Source organism: Callorhinus ursinus, unplaced genomic scaffold, assembly GCF_003265705.2.
Source record: "Callorhinus ursinus isolate GAN/ISIS: 27379988/994484 unplaced genomic scaffold, GSC_fseal_2.0 scaffold76, whole genome shotgun sequence".
Taxonomy (NCBI): Eukaryota; Metazoa; Chordata; class Mammalia; order Carnivora; family Otariidae; genus Callorhinus; species Callorhinus ursinus.
In genome coordinates, this window is record NW_027397138.1 from 1,785,356 (window position 1) to 1,807,372 (window position 22,017).

The 22,017-nt window shown below is 41.7% G+C and overlaps 2 protein-coding genes and 1 long non-coding RNA gene across 3 annotated transcripts in view; 2 read left to right on the plus strand and 1 right to left on the minus strand.

Annotated features, from left to right (window-relative positions):
- On the minus strand, positions 1–19,724 carry CUNH11orf97 (chromosome unknown C11orf97 homolog). Its single transcript, XM_025893826.2, has 4 exons — positions 19,430–19,724; positions 14,780–14,884; positions 4,882–5,007; positions 1–285 (listed from the first exon to the last, which is right to left on the minus strand). Exons 1-4 carry the CDS (start codon positions 19,575–19,577, stop codon positions 281–283), a joined length of 384 nt encoding a protein of 127 aa, XP_025749611.2. The 5' UTR covers positions 19,578–19,724; the 3' UTR covers positions 1–280.
- LOC112840419 (small nuclear ribonucleoprotein G) lies at positions 4,431–4,856 on the plus strand. Its single transcript, XM_073887133.1, has one exon. It carries the CDS (start codon positions 4,480–4,482, stop codon positions 4,708–4,710), a length of 231 nt encoding a protein of 76 aa, XP_073743234.1. The 5' UTR covers positions 4,431–4,479; the 3' UTR covers positions 4,711–4,856.
- The window catches only part of LOC141371539 (uncharacterized), a 23,615-nt gene continuing 21,251 nt past the window's right edge, over positions 19,654–22,017 (plus strand). The window contains exons 1-2 of the long non-coding RNA XR_012376572.1: positions 19,654–19,757; positions 20,685–20,714. This is a non-coding gene — a long non-coding RNA (uncharacterized lncRNA). The remainder of the gene's footprint in view (positions 19,758–20,684; positions 20,715–22,017) is intronic.

Sequence of the window (22,017 nt, forward strand, 5' to 3'; positions counted from 1 at the left end):
TGTTTCACATATTTAATAAAATAAGCTAATTAGAAACCCAATGTATTTCAAATGTGCCAACTAAAAATAAGTATAATATTCTTCTTCATTGTTTCCAGGTGCTTAGCAAACTTTACCAATAGTCCTTCATTGCCTTGGATTAATTTATAGATAGGAATTAATACCAATAATAAAAATATGTATTTTTTTATACATCTTAAACTGTGAAACAAGCTTGGGTTCTCTGCTTTTCAGACATCAGGAGGAGGAAGTTTCTTCTCAATGGAAAAATGTGTTCATCTTATCCTAGAGTAAAGAAAATAGTGAACAAATCAGTAAGTTTCTACTTTGGGAAATGCTCTTTAATCCCAACCCCATTTTAACCCAAATTTGATTTAATATTGCCAACAGTATTTCATTTGGTAGAGCAGAATATAAAAGCCACACCCGTGTGATCCAGGTAACTAAAGAACCCACTGCTCAGTCTTCCAGACCCTCATTGCTCAGAGTACAGTGTCCAGACCAGTAGTGTTGGCATCACCTGGGAGCTGGTTAGAAATGCATAATCCCAGGGACACCTGGGTGGCTCAGTTGGTTGTGAGATCAAGCCCTGTGTCAGGCTGCATGCTCAGTGGGAAGTCTGCTTGAGATTCTCTCTCCGCCTTACCTTCTGCCCTTTCCCCCACTTGTGTGCATGTGCGTGTGCATGCGCTCTCTCAAATAAATAAATAAACCTTAAAAAAAAGGGGGGGGAGGAAAGAAAGAAATGCAGAATCCTGGACCCCACCCCAGACCTACTGTATCAGAATCTAAATTTTAGTAAGATACCCATATCATTTGTAGACACATTAAAGCTTCAGAAGTACTGGGCTAGACAACTTTAGTTGTTATATGCCACAGAACAAGAAGGAAATGATAGAAGAAAAGGAATAAAACTTGTTAGTATGATGAAGATAGCGGATGCTTCGCAGTTTCTAACAGCAACGTGTTTTAGAACTAAAACTAGATGATTGTGATTCTAATTTTCAATTTTAAATAATGTGTATTAAATGTTGAGAGTCACAACTACAATGACCATGTTGTTCATGAGAAAGAGGAAAAAAAGCTCAAGTGAATAGGAAAAAGATGAGTGAGGACCGGCTGAGTTATCTAACGGAAGTATACTTTACGAGAGAAGTTCCTGGAAATACCGTAATCCATGGAAAACCCGTCTTTGAAAGCATCAGTTCTAAGGTGTATATACAATATATGCCACTTTTCATGATTGACACACTAAAATCAAAAGGTTCCATCGCTGTTCCCTCTACTGTTTACATTCTGTTTAATTTGGCAGACTCAAATAGGGAAAACCATATACTTTTGTGGAGGAAGAGATTTATGTGGGTTAGCAGCAAGATGATTCTGAACATATAGTAGGCATCCAGCATACACTTCTTGGTTTGTCGTTCATTGGTCATTCTCATGACAAAAAGGGATCAAGTACCTACTGTGCCAGGCACCATGCTAAGTGCATGGTGTTAGTGAAAGAGACATAGTTCATGCTTTCCTGGAGTTTCTGATAGTGTATGAATTACTGCTGATCAATTTTTTAAAATTATCTGTGGACATTGTTCATCTATATTTCTGTGCCTTGCATCTACCTTTTTTGATAATGAGAAAACTCTGATTCTTCATTATCAGTCTGATTCATGTAGATTGATCACATTGTAATTTGTATAGCAGATGGTAGGAGTTGATATAGCAAAATGCAGCTGATAACTTACAGAAATGAAGCTGAGATATATAACTATAGCAGTTATATATTATAATATGGTCACTATTGGGGCACCTGAGTGGCTCAGTCGGTTAAGCGTTCCACTCTTGATTTCAGCTCAGGTCATGACCTCAGGGTAGTGAGATCGAGCCCTGTGTTGGCCCTGGGCTGGGTGTGGAACCTGCTTAAGATTCTCTCTCTCCCTCTCCTTACCCCCCCACCCCCTCTCGCACACATATGTTCTCTCTCTCTCTCAAAAAAAAAAAAGTTTATAACATTATCACTGTAAGTGCTTGACATGGGCTGTAGAGAGAGGCCTGGAGGCTGCTAGGAAGGTGGTGTGGATGAGTAAAAATGAGTGGTAGCAATGAACAAGCCTCTCCTAAATTGTATGGATGAAAATAATGCAATTATGGTCAAAGTCAGACATGCGTTTTTTAAAATCATACGTCCCCACCTGATGAATTGGGTCATCTATTGGACTTTTATATCTTCACATGAAGGTAATTTGTTCTTCAAACCAGTCTTACAATACGGCATTTAGAAAATACTCATTTTTAAAATAAATAGGTTTGGGAGTTTTCTTGGAATGATGAATTTATCCACTATAATTAGAACCTGACAGATCGGGTGGAAAGTTGAAATAAACAGCCCCTCTGGGCAAGAGGCCCAGACTTGAGTTGAATCAATCCTCACTTCAGGACACTGCTATCTTTGTGGATTTTGAGTGTAGTTGTCTCCCAGGATGGTTCCCACCCCACATTCCCTCAGCCCTGGCATCTGTGCGGGTTTAACTACCACCCCCACTGGTTCCACCCTTGTTATCCAGGGACTAGAAGTTACTGGAAGTTAAGAGCATTGTCTCAGAAGTCAGAGGGACACAGGTTTGTAGTTCTGGCCTTGCCACCTCCTAGACACAGGATCTTGAGTAGTGTATGTGTCTGTGCCTCAGTTTCCTCACTGGGAAAATGGAGCTTAAAACTCTTATCTCATGTGATCACGTGAACGACATAACTACACAGAACACTGTTGTACCCCGCGCATGGGAAATGGGGGCTACTACTACTTTATTATAGAGCCCAAATCTCCATACTAGTTCCTTTTTGCTACATGAGTCCCCTTTAGTAACAAGTTTTGTTTTGTTTTGTTTCTTTCTTTGACTATGAGACTCAGTCTCTTAGGGACTACACATTCTCCCTACCGAATTCAGATCTTAAGAGGCTGCCTCCCAGGAGGCCCTTCTCCTTTGTGCCACTTTTTCTGAGCTCTCACCCCATTCTAGGTTCGACAGACTCCCCAGCTCTTGGGCACAGTTTGGCTCATGGAGGCAATAATATCTAGTGGTTAAAAGCCGCTGGAGACCGGCTGTCTGGGTTCCAATCTCGGAACGTCCTTTCACTGGCTGAGTGGCTCTCAGTAGATTATTCAACCGTGCTGTGCCTCACTTTCCTAATCTATAAAACAAATTGTACCTGTTTCACATGATTCTTGTAAAGATTAAAGAGATCATTATACATGAAGAATCTAGAATAAGAAGTGTCATATAGCATTTGCTATTATGAGTCATTTCTTGGGTGAAATTACTCAAGCTTGGCATTTACCCACTTCTCTCTTCCCATTCTAGGGTAACCTCCCAATTGTAGAGCTACTTTTAGGATTCATATACCCCATTTCAGGTCCCTAGAGTATCTGGACGCTGCTTATGCTTCTATGCCAAGACCCCTGCGTTCTCCACATCCTGCCACCAATTTCCCGGCAGACACTGGTTATGACAGTGAGGAATGAGTAATATTTTGTTCCAACCTTTACGTCTCTGAGGAACAGTGCACTGGACCCAGCTGGGTGGCCTTTTACCTCAACTAGGGAGAAACTCGGGGAGCCCGGCAAAGTAGTTGCCTGACTCTTCCTTAATTCCCTTGTCTCCCTTTCCTCATTTCCACCAGTAAGCAAAGACCTGAAAAAAAGGGACAGTGCAAGATTCCTACCCACCCCAGCTGGCTGTGTGCCAGGAAGGCTTCCTGCATAAGAAGTACAGAGTCCGGAGGGTAACTCAAGAGTATGACCTTCTCTTGTATCCAGGGGGGAATTTGCTCAGCTGAACTGTAAACTCTTTGAGTTCTATAATGAGGTAATGTGGCAAAGCTAAAAGCAACTTGGGAGAAGCAAATCAAAAGATTGCATCTCGGGACGCTTGGGTGGCTCACTCGGTTAAGCATCTGCCTTTGGCTCAGGTCATGATCCCAGGGTCCTGGGATCAAGCCCCATGTCCAGCTCTCCGCTCAGTGGGGAGTCTGCTTCGCCCTCTCCCTCTGTGCTCTCTCTCTTTCTCAAATAAATAAAATCTTTTTTTTAGATTTTTTTAAAAGATTTTGTTTATTTATTTGAGAGAGAGAATGAGAGAGAGAGAGAGAGAGCACATGAGAGGGGGGAGGGTCAGAGGGAGAAGCAGACTCCCTGCTGAGCAGGGAGCCCAATGCGGGACTCGATCCTCGGACTCCAGGATCATGACCTGAGCTGAAGGCAGTCGCTTAACCAACTGAGCCACCCAGGTGCCCCTCAAATAAATAAAATCTTAAAAAAAAAAAAAAGGAGATTGCATTGAGAACTTGAAATAAAGCATACACCACTGGGCTGTGAGCTAATCGGCACACTCGGGGCTTTCAGTAGAAGTCAAGAGTATTAGGATCTTGGTGTGGGATGCCACGAATTCCATTTGGAGGCATCTTTGAGCTCACGCAGTAGACACCATGAGCAAAGCTCACCCTCCCGAGTTGAAAAAATTTATGGACAAGAAATTGTCATTGAAATTAAATGGTGGCAGACATGTCCAAGGAATATTGCGGGGGTTCGATCCGTTTATGAATCTTGTGATAGATGAATGTGTGGAGATGGCAACTAGTGGGCAACAGAACAATATTGGAATGGTGGTAATACGAGGAAATAGTATCATCATGTTAGAAGCCTTGGAGCGAGTATAAACAATGGGTGTGTTCATCAGAAGGAATCAACTGCTTCCACATGTCCCCTCCATAGTACCTGTTTTACTACAATATAAAAATCAGGTCGTGTGCATTTTCATATTGAACTTTTTTGTTAAATAAACTTTTATAATAGTAAAAAAAAAAAAAAAAGGAGTATTAGGATCTTACTTCTCAGCCCTCCATGCCTCGAATAGTACTTGGCTTGTGGCAGCAAACTGTTTCCGCTTGGCAGTCCCAGTTTTAAGCCTCCCACGGGGAGATTCCTTTTAATGCTCCAAATCCCTTCCAGGGCCACTGTCAATATTTTCAGAAGCAAGATGACAATTACTAGCTGAGTTCCTTTTCAGCACAACATCTTTTAGAAGTATTTACTGGGTGATTATTTTTTCAGTCATTTGGGTGGAAGTTGATTTTGTTTGATTAATCAAACCAACCAAGGTCTTTAGCATTTGTTTAATCTTTTATTTCAGTTCATTCATTCAATTATTCCATAGGCAGTTAAACCTCTACAGTGCTATTAGATCATTTAGCTGGCCCCTGAAGACATAGATGAAAAGTCAGTATAGAAAAATATATAACAAAACACAAAAGGATCAGAAATAAATTAGTTAATATAGACACTTCATGCGGCCAGCCCTATCTGATTCTAATTCCTCGAAATACAAATATTTCCAAAGAAAATATAACCAAAAGTTACCATATTAATTCATCATATACATTCAGCAATCACCTAAAAGACTGAACTAGATGCTATTTAACTGCGCCTTGAATGAAAACAAGCTCACTGGAAAACACCATAGACAAATACTTGGGATGCAATGTCTATGCATTGATACAAAGCGAATCGTAGTCTTAAATCCTGATACCATTCAGTAAGTATTGTTTTAGTGATTTTATTTGCACTGGATTGTTCTCCATATCCTAAAAGCACTTATTTAGCTCTTGAGAGTCAGTCAACAAGCTTTTTGGGAAAATCTGTCATGTAGAAAACTGTGACCCAAGTCAAATAAGGTTATTCAGGTTAAATACATTGTTTTTACCATTTCTGAAGCCGCAAATTATGCCCAAATATTCTCCACAGATCCAAGGCCGCCTACTGGTATCCACACTAACATCTGATTCCTCCCCAAAGGCTTCTGTACCGTGTAGTGATTAGGGGCACCGTGTCTGGGGTCAGAGGGGATCTGGGTTTGTCTTTGCTTCACCACCTGCCAGTTGTATGGCTTTGAGCAAGTTATTGAACCCACCATGTCTCCGTTTCCTCAGCTTTGAAATGGGGATAATACCTAGCTTGAAGAATTATTATAGGATCTGGATGAAATGGATTTAAAGTGCTTTGCATTCAATAAATGGTAACTATTATTTTTACAGGGACAATGATTTTCCCGTCCAAGCATGGACTCAGATTCTGTTTCTGGAAGCAGAATCAATGAGCTGACTCACCAAGCGGAATGTCGATATTTGCCTCTTCCTCCCCACTCCTGAATAGAGTTAGCTGAAGGTATCTGGCAAAGTTCGTTTCTTCCCCCTCCTTCAAAGACCTTCGGGGAAGACTCCACAATCTCCTTCTGTCAAGACCTTACAAACTTTAAGCTGTTCCTTATATCTAACCCAAATCTTTCCCCACCCTTCCAGCCAGTTTCCTCTTCTTCTATCCTCTCTAGAGACAGTAAAGAGCTGCTCTCCAGCCCCTGGATAATAGACTCTCTGATTTAGGAGTCCACCGATATGTATTAAATGCCTCCCGTGTACAACACCCAGTAAGAAACCAAGGAAATGGATTTAGATTTGTTCCACATTGAGAGAAGTTCTGACAAATGGAAAACATTTTGACATCAGGAGGCAGAACTATGTAGAAAAACCACATTAAATTAGATAGAAAAATTATACTAATCTAATCAAGTTGTGCTCTTTCAGATGCAATCTGGAATCCAGGAATATCTGGAAGTTTACAACTTAATAGGGAAAATACCTCAAATGTAAATGCAGATGCTCAGAAATGCATGAGAAAAATAAAAGCAAAATATAGTTATGTATAAGTATTTACTGTACTCAGGAATAGAGGTTGCTGGAAAAAAACAGCGCTACTTTGATTTGATATGTTTGGGTGAAGAAGTTACAGAAGGTGATATGTTCAACTGGGGAAAAAGAGGTCTGGAAAGCACAGATGTCCTTTGAAGCACCTTCTTTAGAGAGGAAGCCAACGCCCTCTGCTCTGGGCATGCGCATTCCAGGAGGAAGGAAGACGGGGGGGGGGCTGTGGAAGAGCCAGGGAGGCCACCGTGTTGGCGTACAACCTGCAAAGGAAAGGGCGGCAGGACAAGAATAAAGCTAAGAGAAGGGAATTAAATCCCCTCTGGAAACTCAGAATCTTCCCGAGAGTCTTCTCTCTTCCCTTCTCTGCCCCCAACCCCTTCTACTCAGGGACTTTTCTAGGTGTGTTTTTAGCCTGAAATGTAAAGTTACTAAACCATGATTTTAGGCTAGACATTTTTTTTTTTAAGATTTTATTTATTTGACAGAGAGACACAGCAAGAGAGGGAACACAAGCAGAGGGAGTGGGAGAGGGAGAAGCAGGCTTCCTGCGGAGCAGAGAGCCCAATGTGGGGCTTGATCCCAGGACTCTGGGATCATGACCTGAGCTGAAGGCAAACTCTTAACGACTGAGCCACCCAGGTGTCCCTTATGCTAGAAATTTTAGCCAGAGGGACCTGGCCTGGTCTTTCAGGGAAAGTAAGATCACCCTTCAAAAATATTTTTGTTGTTTTCAGCTGTCTCTGATTCTGAGTAATGAACATTAGAGCCTGAGAAGCCAATTTAGAGCTACATCATGTGTTTCCTTTGTGCAAACATGGTCAGAGATTTGACCACAGGAAGAAAAATTTAAGTCATTTAAATTTATCTTTGGTGACTTCTACGTTCTGTAATTATCTTGACATGCCTTTGGTGTCTAGTAAATTCCTTTTATATTGTAGGTACACCAAATATTTTTGTTGAATGAATTAATGAATAACAAACATATCCACACTTGCTGAGTGATGTTTTACATTTTCTAAATTGGTACTAAATGTAATAAATAAACCAGGTTCAAAATAAAGTTTTTATGAATTCAGGGACATATAGACACAAAGTCATGGATTTGACACTTGAAATTCATTGAAAGAGGTGATGTTGTGTAAGAGAAAACTAGTACATTTTATTAATCACAATTTTTATGACTTCTGCAGGTTTCAGCCAGAAAAATATAAAAGCCCTTGCAATTTGAAAACATTAAATTAAAACATAATTTCCACAAAGTCCTCTCTAAAAGCTCTTAGAAATGTAGAAATAATTTTAAGGTAAATGGTAAAATGAAAGCCACAGTCTGATAATGCATGTCTCACAAGTTTACCTCTTTTTTAAAAAAGTTGTAAGGAGGGGAAAATCTTCAGGGAATCACTAAGAATATGTGAATGATGATGTTAGCTAAATTCTTCCTTATCCAGAAAGTTCCATAAGTGGCCCCAAATCCCATTCTCATCTGACGGAAGATTTGGTCAGAAAATGGCATTTGTCGGGATGAGGAGAACCTTTTTGAGCAGCTCCCAGACCCTGTCCTTATCTGATAAGAGTGTGTCAAGCCTCTGAAGGCTGTTCTACCTCCAGTTCGAAGCTAAACTGAGGCAGAACCTGGAAAAGATTGTGACAAACTTTCTTTTACTAAAGAATACTATTTGCTCCCAATATAATTTCAAATCTTTTTTCCTCCCAGAAAACATAAGCTTATGTTTCAAAAGAGACTGTATAGCCCAATGGCTAAGAGCAAGGAGGTCAGCTTCTGGCAAGCCTGTTGCGCTGTGCGACAAAGGGCAAGTCACCGTACTCCCTGAACCTCAGCGTCCAGATCTGCAAAATGGGAATTATAAGAGCGCAGGGTCATTGCAAGGACTGAAAGAGATAGTTTGTAAACCCTGTAAAAAATTAATAATAGTAGTATTAAGTATTAATGGTACTTATTATTATTACCATCATTGTGTAATACATAGAGAGAGACACCCTCCACCTACCCACCCCTACCCCTCACCCCAGCCTCCAGTGCTTCTCACTGAGCCCATCTATCTCTCTATCAGGAGCCGGGAAGGAATCCAAATCCTAGAGGAGACGGCTTAGTGGCCTGGCAGCCCATTTTTCCTGTGGCCACTGATGCCATTCCCTAGACCCAAGGATCGGGTAACAACCACTCAGAACACCTCGGCCATGTCAATATCTTCACAGCTCTTATTAACCGTTGTCACAACACAACCACAAGAACAGGTAGCATAGCTCATTTAGCTGAAGGTCCCAGAAGACCAACAGACCTTCTGCCTGAGTCTCCGTTTGCCCCCCCAAACAAAAATATCCCAGAAGAAATGTTATGTTTGCTCTGTTAAACATCCATAAAAGCTAATTAATGAATCTCAGACTTTTTACTTATTTCATTCAACCCAAGAAAAAGAAAACTTTGATCTTATACCACTTTCATTCAGCCAAAGGAAAAGGGGAAAAGCACAGAAAGAACTGCTTCTGGGCACTTCCACGATTGTCCTCATTAGCTCAGTCACAAAGAAAACATGCTATGATTTCAGTTGCTTGACTTCAGGCACATTCCCCCTCCTAATAGATGATATAAGCTCTTCGGTAAGTTCGCCCACACTTTGCTATGGACGGGGCCAGTATTTTGGTGCTTTATCAATGGTTGAGGGAAAACCCAGTCTGGACACTTACTGAAATCTCACTGTCATCATCAGATTGTTGTGAGAGAATGTGGACTTGATAGTTTAAAAATTCAAACAAGGGCGCCTGGGTGGCTCAGATGGTTAAGCGTCTGCCTTCGGCTCAGGTCATGATCCCGGGGTCCTGGGATCGAGTCCCGCATCGGGCTCCCTGCTCCTTGGGAGCCTGCTTCTCCCTCTGCTTCTCTCTCTCTCCCTCTGTCTCTCATGAATAAATAAATAAAATCTTAAAAAATAAAAAAAATAAAAAATAAAAAAATAAAAATTCAAACAAATCCAGTCAATGCATACATTGCTGTACAAATATGCTTGGACACATGCCTATACCTTGGGGTCCCTAGAATTCAGATAGACGGGTATATCGAAGAAATAGTATATATTGTTTATCTAGAGTCACAAAATCAATATATGGAGAGAAAAGCCAGGCAGGTAATATAAGGAAGTAAAGCAGGCCAGGGCTAAGAAGTAATTGGCTCTCCTACTTCTTTTATCTTTTTCCACTTTTGTTGGAGACGGATACCAGAGAAACACATTCTTTCCTCTTCCCACCATGAGAGGAGGAAGTCTGCGGTGGAGGTGTGAACATGAATAGTTTGTGATATGCCCCACCTGGCTGGGGACCTTTAAGGGGATGGGTAACGGCGTGGGCAGGCCAGCTAGGGCAGCGTAAGCCAACTCCAGGCACTGTGCCACGTGTGAATGTCCACCTGGCTGTCACATCGTTCTTTCTCCTCCTCCCCTCCCTCTTCACCCCAGATAATCTAGGAATCTAGATTCGTATGTAAAAAGTCCTAATTTATTGGGCGCCTGGGTGGCTCAGTTGGTTAAGCGACTGCCTTCGGCTCAGGTCATGATCCTGGAGTCCCGGGATCGAGTCCCACATCGGGCTCCCTGCTCAGCGGGGAGTCTGCTTCTCCCTCTGACCCTCTTCCCTCTCATGCTCTCTATCTCTCATTCTCTCTCAAATAAATAAATAAAATCTTTAAAAAAAAAAAAAGTCCTAATTTATTAAATGTTGACAACTGATTCATATATTTAAAAAATACAATTCAGAACAAATAAATTTGTCTATATGTTTGCAAGATGAACCTGGCATAGGGGTCAACCGTTTGGGACCCTGAGCCAAACTAGGATAGCCCCGAGAGCCTCATTAAATGCAAGACATGGTAATCTGGAGTGGGTATGAAGGATGGCGCTGTGGTTTTGGCCTTGGCCATTATGCCATGTCATGCATTTGGATGGGTGATATATAGGAAGGAGTAAGTCGAGGAGAGGTATGAGTTTTATTTTGGACACGTTGATCTTGAATACTTGTAGGACATCCAGTAAGAGAAATTGAGCCTGGACACACAGACTTCAGAAACAGACACATCACAGTGAGGTAGTGGTAGAAACAATGCGAACAGCTGAGATGATCCAGGGACAGCCAATGGAACAAGATTAGAAGACTGTGGTTAACACCCTGGTAGGCATCAATATTTGGGGATGAAGGTGAGTGAAAAGAAGTTTTCTTTTTTTTCTTTTTTAAAGATTTTATTTATTTATTTGAGAGAGAGAAAGCACGAGAGGGAAGAGGGTCAGAGGGAGAAGCAGACTCCCCGCTGAGCAGGGAGCCCGATGCGGGACTCGATCCCAGGACTCCAGGATCATGACCTGAGCCGAAGGCGGTCGTCGTTTAACCAACTGAGCCACCCAGGCGCCCCGAAAAGAAGTTTTCAATGGAGGATGAAAAGGAATATCCAAAGAAGAGAACAAGGATATTTAGTGTCAAGGAATTTGAGGGAAAAAAAAAGTTTAAGGAGAGAACCATCAATTATGTCAAGTAGGGCAGAAATCTCAAGCCAGCCAAGGCAGACCAGGACCCATGGGACTTGGTCATAATATGTCACTGGAAACACTAGAGTGCACAGAATGCCAATGGGATTTGGGATAAGACCTGAGTTTGGAATCTGGTTTTGCCACTTACTTAACGCATAACCTTGGACAGTAGAAACCTCTCAAAATCTCAGTTTACTCATCCGTAAAATGGGAATCATAATACCTATATCACATGGCTTTCATGAGGATTCATCGTAAGCAAAATAAAGCCCCTGTCCTCATGCAGCTTAAGTTCTTGTGAGACAGACAGTCAATAAAGAAGTATACAGACAAATATATAATTTCGAAGTAGGGATTAAAAAAAGGCAGAAAGAAGAAAGTGGTATAAAAGATTAGAGAGTAATTGGGAGAGTAGGTAGTTTCTACTTTAATCTGGTAGAGAGGTTACTTCTGAGAAGATGACATTTGAGCTGAAACTTGAAGGAAGAGGGAGAAAGACATTTGATGATCTAGGGGAAGTAGAAAGGTTCTGAGGTGAAAATGGGTTTGGCATGTTCCAGAACATTAAGGAAACCCGTATGGCTAAAGTGGGGTGGGAAAGTACAGGAACTGAGTTCAGAAAGGTGAGCAGACCATACAAGGGGACTGAAATCTAGACTAAGAATCACAAAGAGCCATCGGAGGGCTTTGAACATGGAGGTGGTATACAATGACTTATGTTGTAAGAGACCCCTTTGGGTTCTGTGCAGAAAAATGGACTGTGGGGAGAGCAGTAGAAGGTGCTAGAGGATGCTACTGCTGAGCTCGAAAGAGATGATGGGGGCTTGGACAAGGCTGCAGTTGGGGAGATTTAGGATGTATTTCCAACGCAGATTTGACTGGATTAGCGGAGGGACTGGACATGAAGTTTGAAGATTTGGCTTTTAGGTGTTTGGCATAGTGAATAGTGATGTCATTTCCTGAGATGGGGAAGAGCTGTTGAAGAGCCGTATAGAATAAGAGTTCTGTTCTGGACATGTACAGTGTGAGAGGCCTAGTAGACATCCAGGTGGGAAGTTAAGTAGGCTTTTGAGATTTGAGGGGGAAAGCAGAGGCTAGGGATATAAACTTTGGAGTCATCAGCACACAGGGCTAGATGTGATCACTCAGGGAGTGAATACAGATGGAGAGAAGAGCCTGTGACTGAGCTCCCCAAAGTTTAGAGGTGAGGAGAAGGGGGAGCCAGCAAAGACAACAGGGAGTCGCACCAGCAAAACCAGGAGACTGGAGCATGCTGACCTGGAGGCTCAGTGGACAAAGTGTTTTCAAAGGGAAGGAGTAAATAATTATGTCAGATGCTACAGAGAAGTTGAGTTTGATGAGTTTCTGGATTGTATTAGACTTTCAAAATCATTAGATTTGACTTTCAAGAGGAAGGTCATTCACCATCTGGAAAAGAACAGTTTGCCTGGGCTCATGGAAACCAAAGCCTATTTGCAATGGGTGGGGGAGTAAACAAGAAGTGAAGTGGAGACAATGGGCTAGTGTACTTAAGCTTAACATCCCGGAAGAGCTGCCATTGGAGCCATACAAGTCCCTAAAAGTTTTATGCAGAATTCTGCGTGTCTGTGGCAAGCTGTGTTCTCCAGAAAGAGAAGCCCCAGCTCCCATGATATATCTAAAGGAGTATGTCACCAAAAATCCTGCAATAGAGAATTCAGTGGCTGGCCCAGAGCTGCCAACGCCCTGAGAGTAAGCAGGAGGCGTGGCACCCCCTCTAGGTGCTAGCTCCCTGTTGTGGCCAAGGACACGGGGCGTTCAGCCTTTTAAATTATTTTTTAAGAACAGAAAAAGAAAAAAAAACTAGCAGCTTTTTCCCCCATAAGTAAAGCCCCTTTAAAACTTAAACTTACAGAATCTACTCTCAGCTTTAAAGGATTTTCTAGACTAAAAGAGCACCTCTGTGCGACCTCTGGTGGATATTATGAAAATGCAGGCCAAGCATTTCCATTTTATACGAAGGACATTTGAAAAGATTGCTTAGAAAAATGAATTTTTATAATCACTTAGATTGTCTAACAACCAAACGTATCCAATAAGAATAATACATCATCTAATTGGTATATAAATTATAAATTTTTAAGTGTATAAATGAAAATAAGCCCAGAATAGAATAGTATAAGACTTAAAAATTTTTCCAACCACTAGGGGAATAGTATGTATAGGCTGGGGTTCGGAGACACAATTCAGTAGGTCATTCTGCATCTGTTCACAGAGTTCAAAATAAACTCTATATTTTCTTTCCAGACATAGTCTGAATAAAATTGGCCATTTTGCTGGTTTCTCCTTTTGTAAGAATGGGGAATACAGAAGGCCTAACGTGCGTTTGCATGGCTGGTTTTGCAGTGGAAAGTGGGCAAATCTGTCAGAGTCGGGAAAAGAAAAAATGCACTTCTAGGCCTGCAGCATCTGCTCTCAGGAATCCTTAGAGAATTTGAGCCCTAGCTGCTGAGTATTCAACAGTGCTCCTCCTCTGTAGAAAATGTCAAGTTCTCTTGAGTGCAGAAGTCACGTGTTACAGTTCTTTTCTTTCTTCTAGAAATGCTGGTGCCCAAGAGGTTTGCAATAAAAACCTGATGATTTGAAAAGTGTGAAATGTGTGCCTTGTAATCATTGAGAAGGAATCAGGAAAATGAGGGGCTCTAGTAGTTTCAAAATAACATCTGTTGGGGGGGTGGTGCCTGGGCGGCTCAGTAGGTTAAGCATCTGACTCTTGACTTCAGCTTGGGTCTTGGTCTCAGGGTTGTGAGTTCAAGCCCCGTGCTGGGCTCCGTGCTGGGCTCCATGCTGGGCATGGAAAAAAAAAATCTGTGAGGGATTCTGGGCTTCTAGAGCGTATCTTTTCTCAAATGAACTATCAATGCCTAGACATTTAACCCATAAACTACATGTAAATACAATAAAATCCTTGGATGATTTAACCTATTTAAATGACTTCGATTCTTCAGGGTCAGTGATCTTCAGTTTGGGTCCCTGGACCACCAGCCTCAACACCAACTGGGAACTTGGTAGAAATGCAAATTGCCGACCCCCCACCCAAGAACTACTGAGCCAGTGACTCTAGGGATGGTTTCCAGCAATCTGCTTTTAACAGGTTCCCGGGTAATTCTGATGAAATCTAAATTTTGGGAACCACTGTTACTGGTCACACCTATATTGATAAAGATTGAAGATATTATTGTGCTTTTCTTGGAAAAAATTCGACTTCTTATTGAATAGAAATAACTCCACCAAAAATGCGGGATAGCAATGTAGATACTGATACCTAGCTACTTTTTGTAAATATAAGCTTATTTGGACACAGGCAAAATAATTATAAAATTAGCTGAAGAATTTCCCAAGTATCCATTTTTCTTTTGATAGTCATGGTTTTGTAATAAAGAAAATAATCATTCTACCATTAAATAGGTAATTTCATATTCATTGCAGAAATATACTTCATTTGTCATGGAGATTACCTGCAGGTGGATTTTTAATGCGGCACTCATCTCTTTTAATAGAAAGTTCTTCTTCTAGTACTTCCTTAATTCTCTTATGTGGCTCAGAATACAAGAATTTCTTCCCTATAAAGACATTAATAAAATTGATTATCTATTATAAATTATGCCAAACTTTCTAGCCATTATGCCTACATGAATAACTATTTCTTAAGAAGACACATCCCTCCATACAAACAGCAGATGATTGACCCTCTTTTGGAAAGATCCCTTTTTGGTTCTTTTGGGACTTTACACTTTCACATAATTCCTGAACTTTTGTGGTAAGTTTCAGATACCTGTTTTAAGTGTTAGGAAGAAATATATGGAGTTTCCTTCATTTGCTTCAAGAAAACTCATTTATTCGATAAATCCTTATTAAGGACCTACTCGGTGCCAGGCGCTGGACTAGGGACAGAGGACAAGCAATGAAAAAGACAGATGTGCCCATGGAGCCTACTACAGCTACAGCTACAAACCACAGAACACCTCAGCCTTATTTAGTTATCATTTTGAGAGGTAAACGTGAATTGTTGTAGTGAATCACTTATGGACACATGACTTTTTTCCTGGTCTCTAAGCCTGGCACTATAGGACATCACTGCTACTGTGGAGGATTGGCTTATTTGTTCTAAGTACCTTAGCATTATTTCTTCCGCTCACCCCCCAGAGCTCTGTGCTTCCTGACACTGTCACCCCCGTTTGTCCTGTCAGCCCCTCTCTCTTGCTTTCTGGGCTTCCTTGTGGCCCTTCTGTTCATTCCCACATCAAAGCCTATGTACATTCTATTTTGTGCCTGAACTGCCTTTCTCCTAGTATTTTTGCCTGCATAACTTCTACTCGAATTTCAATCCTAAGCTTAAAGGTTGGTGCCCTGGGGAAGCTTTCCCTGACTCTACAATCCTCAAATGTTCCTGGATACTTTTTTAGCATCGGACTCTTCTCTTTTCCTTCATTTCATTTACTGCAATTTATATATGGCCTCATTTGCTTTATATGCCATTATTTACGTAATTATTAGTTGAATATAGGTCTTCCTTATCAGACCATAAATACCATTGGGCAGGGATGTTTTCTGTTCAGTTCATCAGAGGCTTAGAGCAGAACTGGTGTAATAATAGACCAAATGTGTGTCCAAGTAGAACTCAGCATTGTTAAATTAGATGGAGCTCAAAGACTATTCTTGTAGATGAATGTCAATGCAGCTTTGTGAATGTCAGGGAACCAGTGGTTCTAGTCTTAATACTCAAAAGCTCAATGCAAGGAACCATGGAAAACCTAATCAACCCAATACTTTAGCTATTTAAGATGTGACTTTAAACTCACAATGGCAGGTGCCTCATCTTTCCCAGACTAACCAATAAAGAACCAAGTGAAGAGATTTGACTTGTGTACTAACCAGCCCAAATGGGGTAAGAGACCACTGCTGTGGTCCTGGGTCACTCCTGGTCAGGAAGACTCAAACACACCTTCAGACACAAACAAGGTAGAATTAGATACTTTCTGCATCTCATTTTTGTTTCCCAGAAGTTAGGAGTCATATGAACGCAAGGTGGGGGTTAGCTTTACTCAAGCTTAACTTTGGTTTAAACTTGTTTGGCTAGATCATGATCCTAAGGCAGAAAAGGGTTTAAGAAACATGGTTAAGAAGGAAGAAAATCCTGTAACAGTTCAGTAGAACAGAAGAGATCATCTCCTCTAAGTTCAAGTCTCTTGACGAATTTCAGCCCTGCTGTTATAAGAATTTACAGAGGAAATCACTAAAGGTTTTGAGGAACTGTGAAAAATTAGAGTAGCAAAGAGCTTAGTATAGACAAATATTCCCCGCTCCAGGAAGGAAGGAAGGAAGGAAAGAAGGAAGGAAGGGAGGGAGGGAGGGAGGGAGGGAGGGAGGGAGTGAGGGAGGAGAGAAGTAGGAAGGAGAGAAGGAAAGAAGGAAAAAAAAATTCTACAAACTCTAACATAGCAGCTTGATGTTGATCTTCACCACATTTGAGTTAGCCAACAGATGGCTTGTGAGTACAGATAATGAGGAACAGTGATCACTAAGTGTTAAGGACTACTAAGAACAATATTATTCCAGACTAAACTGCTTTCTTTTGTTAAGAGCTAATAACAATTGCTGTAATTTATTGAATGCTACCATACATATGTTATTAGCATCTTACATATATTATTTCTCTTTTTCAAAATCACTCTATGGGCAGGTATAATTATTCCTATTTTATAGTTGAGAAAGTAACTCTCAGAAATCACAAAACTAGTCATAAAAATTAAAAGCCATGCCACCTGACTCTCCCAAACCCAAGTTACTAACCTAGCTAGATTAGGAAGATGTCATAGCCACAATGCATCTGCTTTCAGCAAGACATTTGATAAAAGTGTATTTGTAGGAGGCAGAACGCCCACGCCAAAAATGCTGAATGACAGGTCAGGGACTTCTAGAGACTCTCCTTGGAACTGCTGGAAGTACCACCTAGTTTGCTAATTTGGATATAGAGAGGAACTGCCTACTCACCGATTGTGAGAATGGCACAAACTTGCTGAATGGCAAACTTAGGACTCAAAGGGCTGCTTCTGTACCTGGAATGGAGTGCTAAAATTCATAGAATGGTACTGATAGGGATAAATATAATGACTTGTATTTAGGATGAAACAAATTAACTGCATAAATTAAAAAAAAAAGCCTGGATCAAATGTTTTCTATTGGACAACAGGGGAAAGAGAAACTAAGGATGTCATAGACTGCATTTGTTGTATCTATTAATAATATAATGTGCCTGCCAAAACAGCTAATTGATTCTGGGTCCATTTAATAGAAGTAGAATGTTCAGATCAAGGGAGGTTATAGTCCCAGCATGTTACCCTAACCTGATCATACCTAGAATACGGGATTCAGTGGTTTAATAAACTGGAGAATGTGGGAAGAGGTTAGCCAGCATGGGGAGAGTGCTACAAAGTATTTTAAAGATGAGCCTGAAGTCTATGAAAGATTTGGTGGCTGTTCAAATAGCCCCCTTCATACAATTTAAGGATGTTTTACCAGGAAAGGCCCATATTTCATCTGTGTATATTTCAGATCAGATCTATTATTAGGGAGTAGAAGCTACAGAGAGACAGAAGACTTTCCCAGAAAACATTTGAGAATCGAATGGGTACTTCATGTGGGTGTGAATAGCCTGGCTCTACTCAGGCTGAGGCCCTAAAATGAGGTTCTCTGGGAGGCTGAAGCAAGAGTGCTCTATGCCCTGACCCTGACTTTCTGAGGTCCTCAAAGTTTGGACACATGCCTTAATTCATCACTCACTTATCCACAACTTGCCCAATGCCTGGCATGCAGTAAGGATTCAGTATTTGTTGAATGGGTGGGTGAATGATTTAATTCCACCTTTTACTCCTACAGAACTCCAGAGGACAAAAGAACCTTTCATTTCTAGCATCTTTAATGGGAAAATTCCCAGACAGAATTCGAAGTCAGAGTAAGAACTTACTTAAATATACCGAATACTTAAATATACTGGATTTAGTTGCCCCGAGTAAGGCCTCTGCATGCTGTTGATAATCAAAGGAATGGCGGAATGGTCCTTTCTCTAGGAGACACTGGTTCTGCAGCTCCTTAATGAGAAGTCCTGGGAGCAGGCTGGGTGGCCCCCTGAGGCAGGGGAGCTGAGCTGCTTCAGCCTCACCCTCCCTCCTGGGGTCTGCGGAGCTACATGACCTGAGGCTGGTCTCTAGAGAGGCAATCAAGGAGGCGATGCAGAAGGGCCAGAAACTGCGGGCATTCCTCATTGACCTATTATTTTCCCCATCATCATTCCTTAGCACTTCCTGAAAGCGTGTAGAGCACAAGGGACTGTGAAATATAAATTCATGGAACAATATGGATGAGCGCGGAGGCCTGGAGCGGACTCCAGCTGCAGCCATGTTGGTTGTGACTCTGGACCAGAACCGCCTTTACTCACTTGAATATTGTTTGTGTGTTTGGCAGGGCAAGGAAGGAAACCCTTGTGTTAAAATGTGGCCCGTCATTGTGAGATTCTAAAAGTATCAGGTAGTAATAACTGTTGAACTGAAAGTCCAAGACAGGTGAGGTTAAGCGTTTTAAGTACTTCTCTGGCATTGACTGAGTCACTGTGAGCAAGTCACTTCATTTCCTCTAGTCTAGACCTCAGTTTCCTGGTCTGTAAAATGAAGGAATTGGCAAAAATGAGCCACATGTTTCTCTCTGTGTGTGTATATAATTTATATATTTATGCATATTATAAATCTTTATACATTTTATATTTTATTATATATAAATTCAAATTTATATATTAGATTTTTCTTATTACACGCACACATACACACACACTTTTTTTTTTTTTCCAATACCTTCCAGGTCAATGCCACTACCTGTCAGGTTGGAGGCTACCTGGGCTCAGGCAGCCTTTGGTGAAGGAGGCTTTGGGGAAATGCACCGGATGCTTTCTGCCACAGCGCCACCATCACCTCTGCCTTTGCCAAAACTGCAGCTCTGCCCCGACCCTCCAACACCTTCAGCGAGTCTCACTCCGGTTCCCCCGCTTCCCCTTCCACGCGTTCGACACGCCCCACGTCCCTGCGCGCACTCTGCGCGACCGGAGGGGAACTCACACTGTTTGCAAGACTCCTGGGGGCCGCCGCCGCCGGGCTCCCCGCGCGCCCCGCACCCCAGCCCGGCCGGCGGCTGAGCCTGCTCCCGGTCGCAGCCCGCCTCCGGCGCTGCCACCGCGCTCACCACCACCGCTTCTTCCCGCCTCATGCCGCGGGGGTCTTCTTCGCAGCCGGAGGCCCGCTGACCTTCTCAGCTCCGCCGCCTGCTGCCTGGGAACGCCCGGCGTCGCCGGTTGCCATAGTGACTGCGGATCCTCGCTTCCCCAGGCGCTCGCAGCTTGCGGCTCCCAGGCCCCAGGGGTCCCGCGCGCCCGGGATGGAGCTGAAGGTAGGGAGCTGCGATCACCCCCTTCCCCCTTCCATTGCCCCCCCTCCCCAGGCCAAAACAGCCCAATCTCAAGGTCGTTTCTTACTCCAACGGCGCAGGAGTAGCTTTGCTATTCCCAGGTAGGGAAAGCGAGATTCAGAAAAGCTACGGAAATTGTCCAAAGTCACATGGCCCAAGAATAGATCACCACCTGGTACAGGTAGGGGTGGGAGCAGGTACTAGACAGGTGAGTTCAAGGTAAGGTCGCTAGTTCCACACAGCGTTGTGCTCCTCCTGTCCCACTCCCTGCTACACACAACGTGATCTAATAAGTGAATGCTGAGGATCCCAAACTTTTGGATCAAGGTTTTTTTAAGATTGTCAGAGAGAGAGAGAGAGAGAGAGAGAAAGTGTAAGCAGGGGGAGCAGCAGGCAGAGGGAGAAGCAGCAGGGAGCCTGATAAGGGACTCGATCCCAGAACTCTGGGATCACGACCAGAGCTGAAAGCAGACGCTTAACGACTGAGCCACCCAGGTATCCCCGATCAAGCTGTTTTTAAACAACTCTTGTTTTCAGGCACTTTTGTATTCATGATCTGTTTCAATCTATATCTAATAACTAATTTTACAGATGAGAAAATCAAATTCAGAAAAGTTTGATTTGAGTAGCAAGTGGGGAAATCTAGAGCTTTATTTGGAGCAGGAGGTTGCTCTTGTTTGTTTTTGCAGTCATTAACAAGTAAATTGTGGCGTGTTGTTAATTTTATAAAGGCTAAGTGCATTATTCTACGGAGTTATAGTTCTACAAACTTGTAACCAAATAGGGGGGACCCCATCTGCCTCCATTTCATGGCAGAAGCAACCTCTTTCACGCCTCTTGCCTGATAATTTAGTATTTATGACCGTATAGCAAAATGTTTATTTTGATGTGTTATGTTTTCAATCTTAGGTATCATATGTTGATTTCCTACTTTGAAAGGTAAGGATTTAGTTTTCCTTCCATTATCAGCCGTCTAGCTGCTCAGAGTGGGGAATTTGAGGGTCTGTTTTATTTTTATTGTGGTAAAATACACATAAAATTTAACCTTTTTTAAGCATACAGTTCAATAGCATTAAGTATACTCATAGTGTCATACAGCCATTACCACTCTCCATTTCTAGAAGTTTTTCATTATCCCAAATAGAAACTCTGTACCCATTAAATAATAATTCCCAATTTCCCCCTCTCCTAACCACTGATAACCTCTATTCTAGTTCCTGTCTCTATGAATTTGGCTACTTTAGGTACCTCATATAAGTGGAGTCGTATAGTATTTTACCTTTTGTGTCTGGCTTATTTCACTTAGCATAATTTTTTTAAGATTATTTATTTAAGAGAGAGAGAGTGGGGGGAGGGGCAGAGGGAGAGAATCTTTCAAGCTGACTCCCCCCTGAGCATGGAGCTAGACATGGAGCTCCATCCCACAACCCATGAGATCATGACCTGAGCCGAAACCAAGAGTTGATGCCTAACAGACTGAGCCACCCCGGCACCACACTTAGCATAATGTTTTTAAAGTTCATCTATGTCATAGCATATATAAGAACTACATTCTTTTAAAGTTGAATAGTATTCCATTGGGTGGACATACCACATTTTCTTACTCATCTGTTGATGGATGTTTGAGTTGTTTCCACCTTTGCCGGTTTCCAATAATGCAACAATGAGCACTGACATACAAGTCATCTATTTGAGTTCCCGCTTTCAATTCTTTTGAGTACATATCTAAAAATGGAATTGCTGGATCATATGGCAATTCCATGTTTAACTTTTAAAGGAACCATCAAACTTTTTCAAGTGTTTACACCATTTTACATTCCCAACAGCAATGTACAAGGGTTCCAGTTTCTCTACGTCCCTACCAACACTTGTTACTTTCCTTTTTTTAAAATAATAATAATAACCAACTATCCTCGTATGAAGTGGTATCTCTTTGTGGTTTTGATTTGCATTTCTCCAATGACTGTGATGTTGAACATCTTTTCATATGCTTATAGGATATCTGTATATCTTCTTTGAAGAGATGTCTATTTAAGTATATTGCTTGTTGGATTATTTGTTGTTGAGTTGTAGGAGTTCTTTATATATTTTGAGTATTAATGTCTTATCAGATGTATGACATAAATATTTTCTCCTATTCCATGGGCTGCCTTTTCATTTTATTGATAATGTCCTTTGATTTCAATAAGTTTTAATTTTGATGTAGTCTCATTTATCTGTTTTTCCATTTAATGCTTTTGCT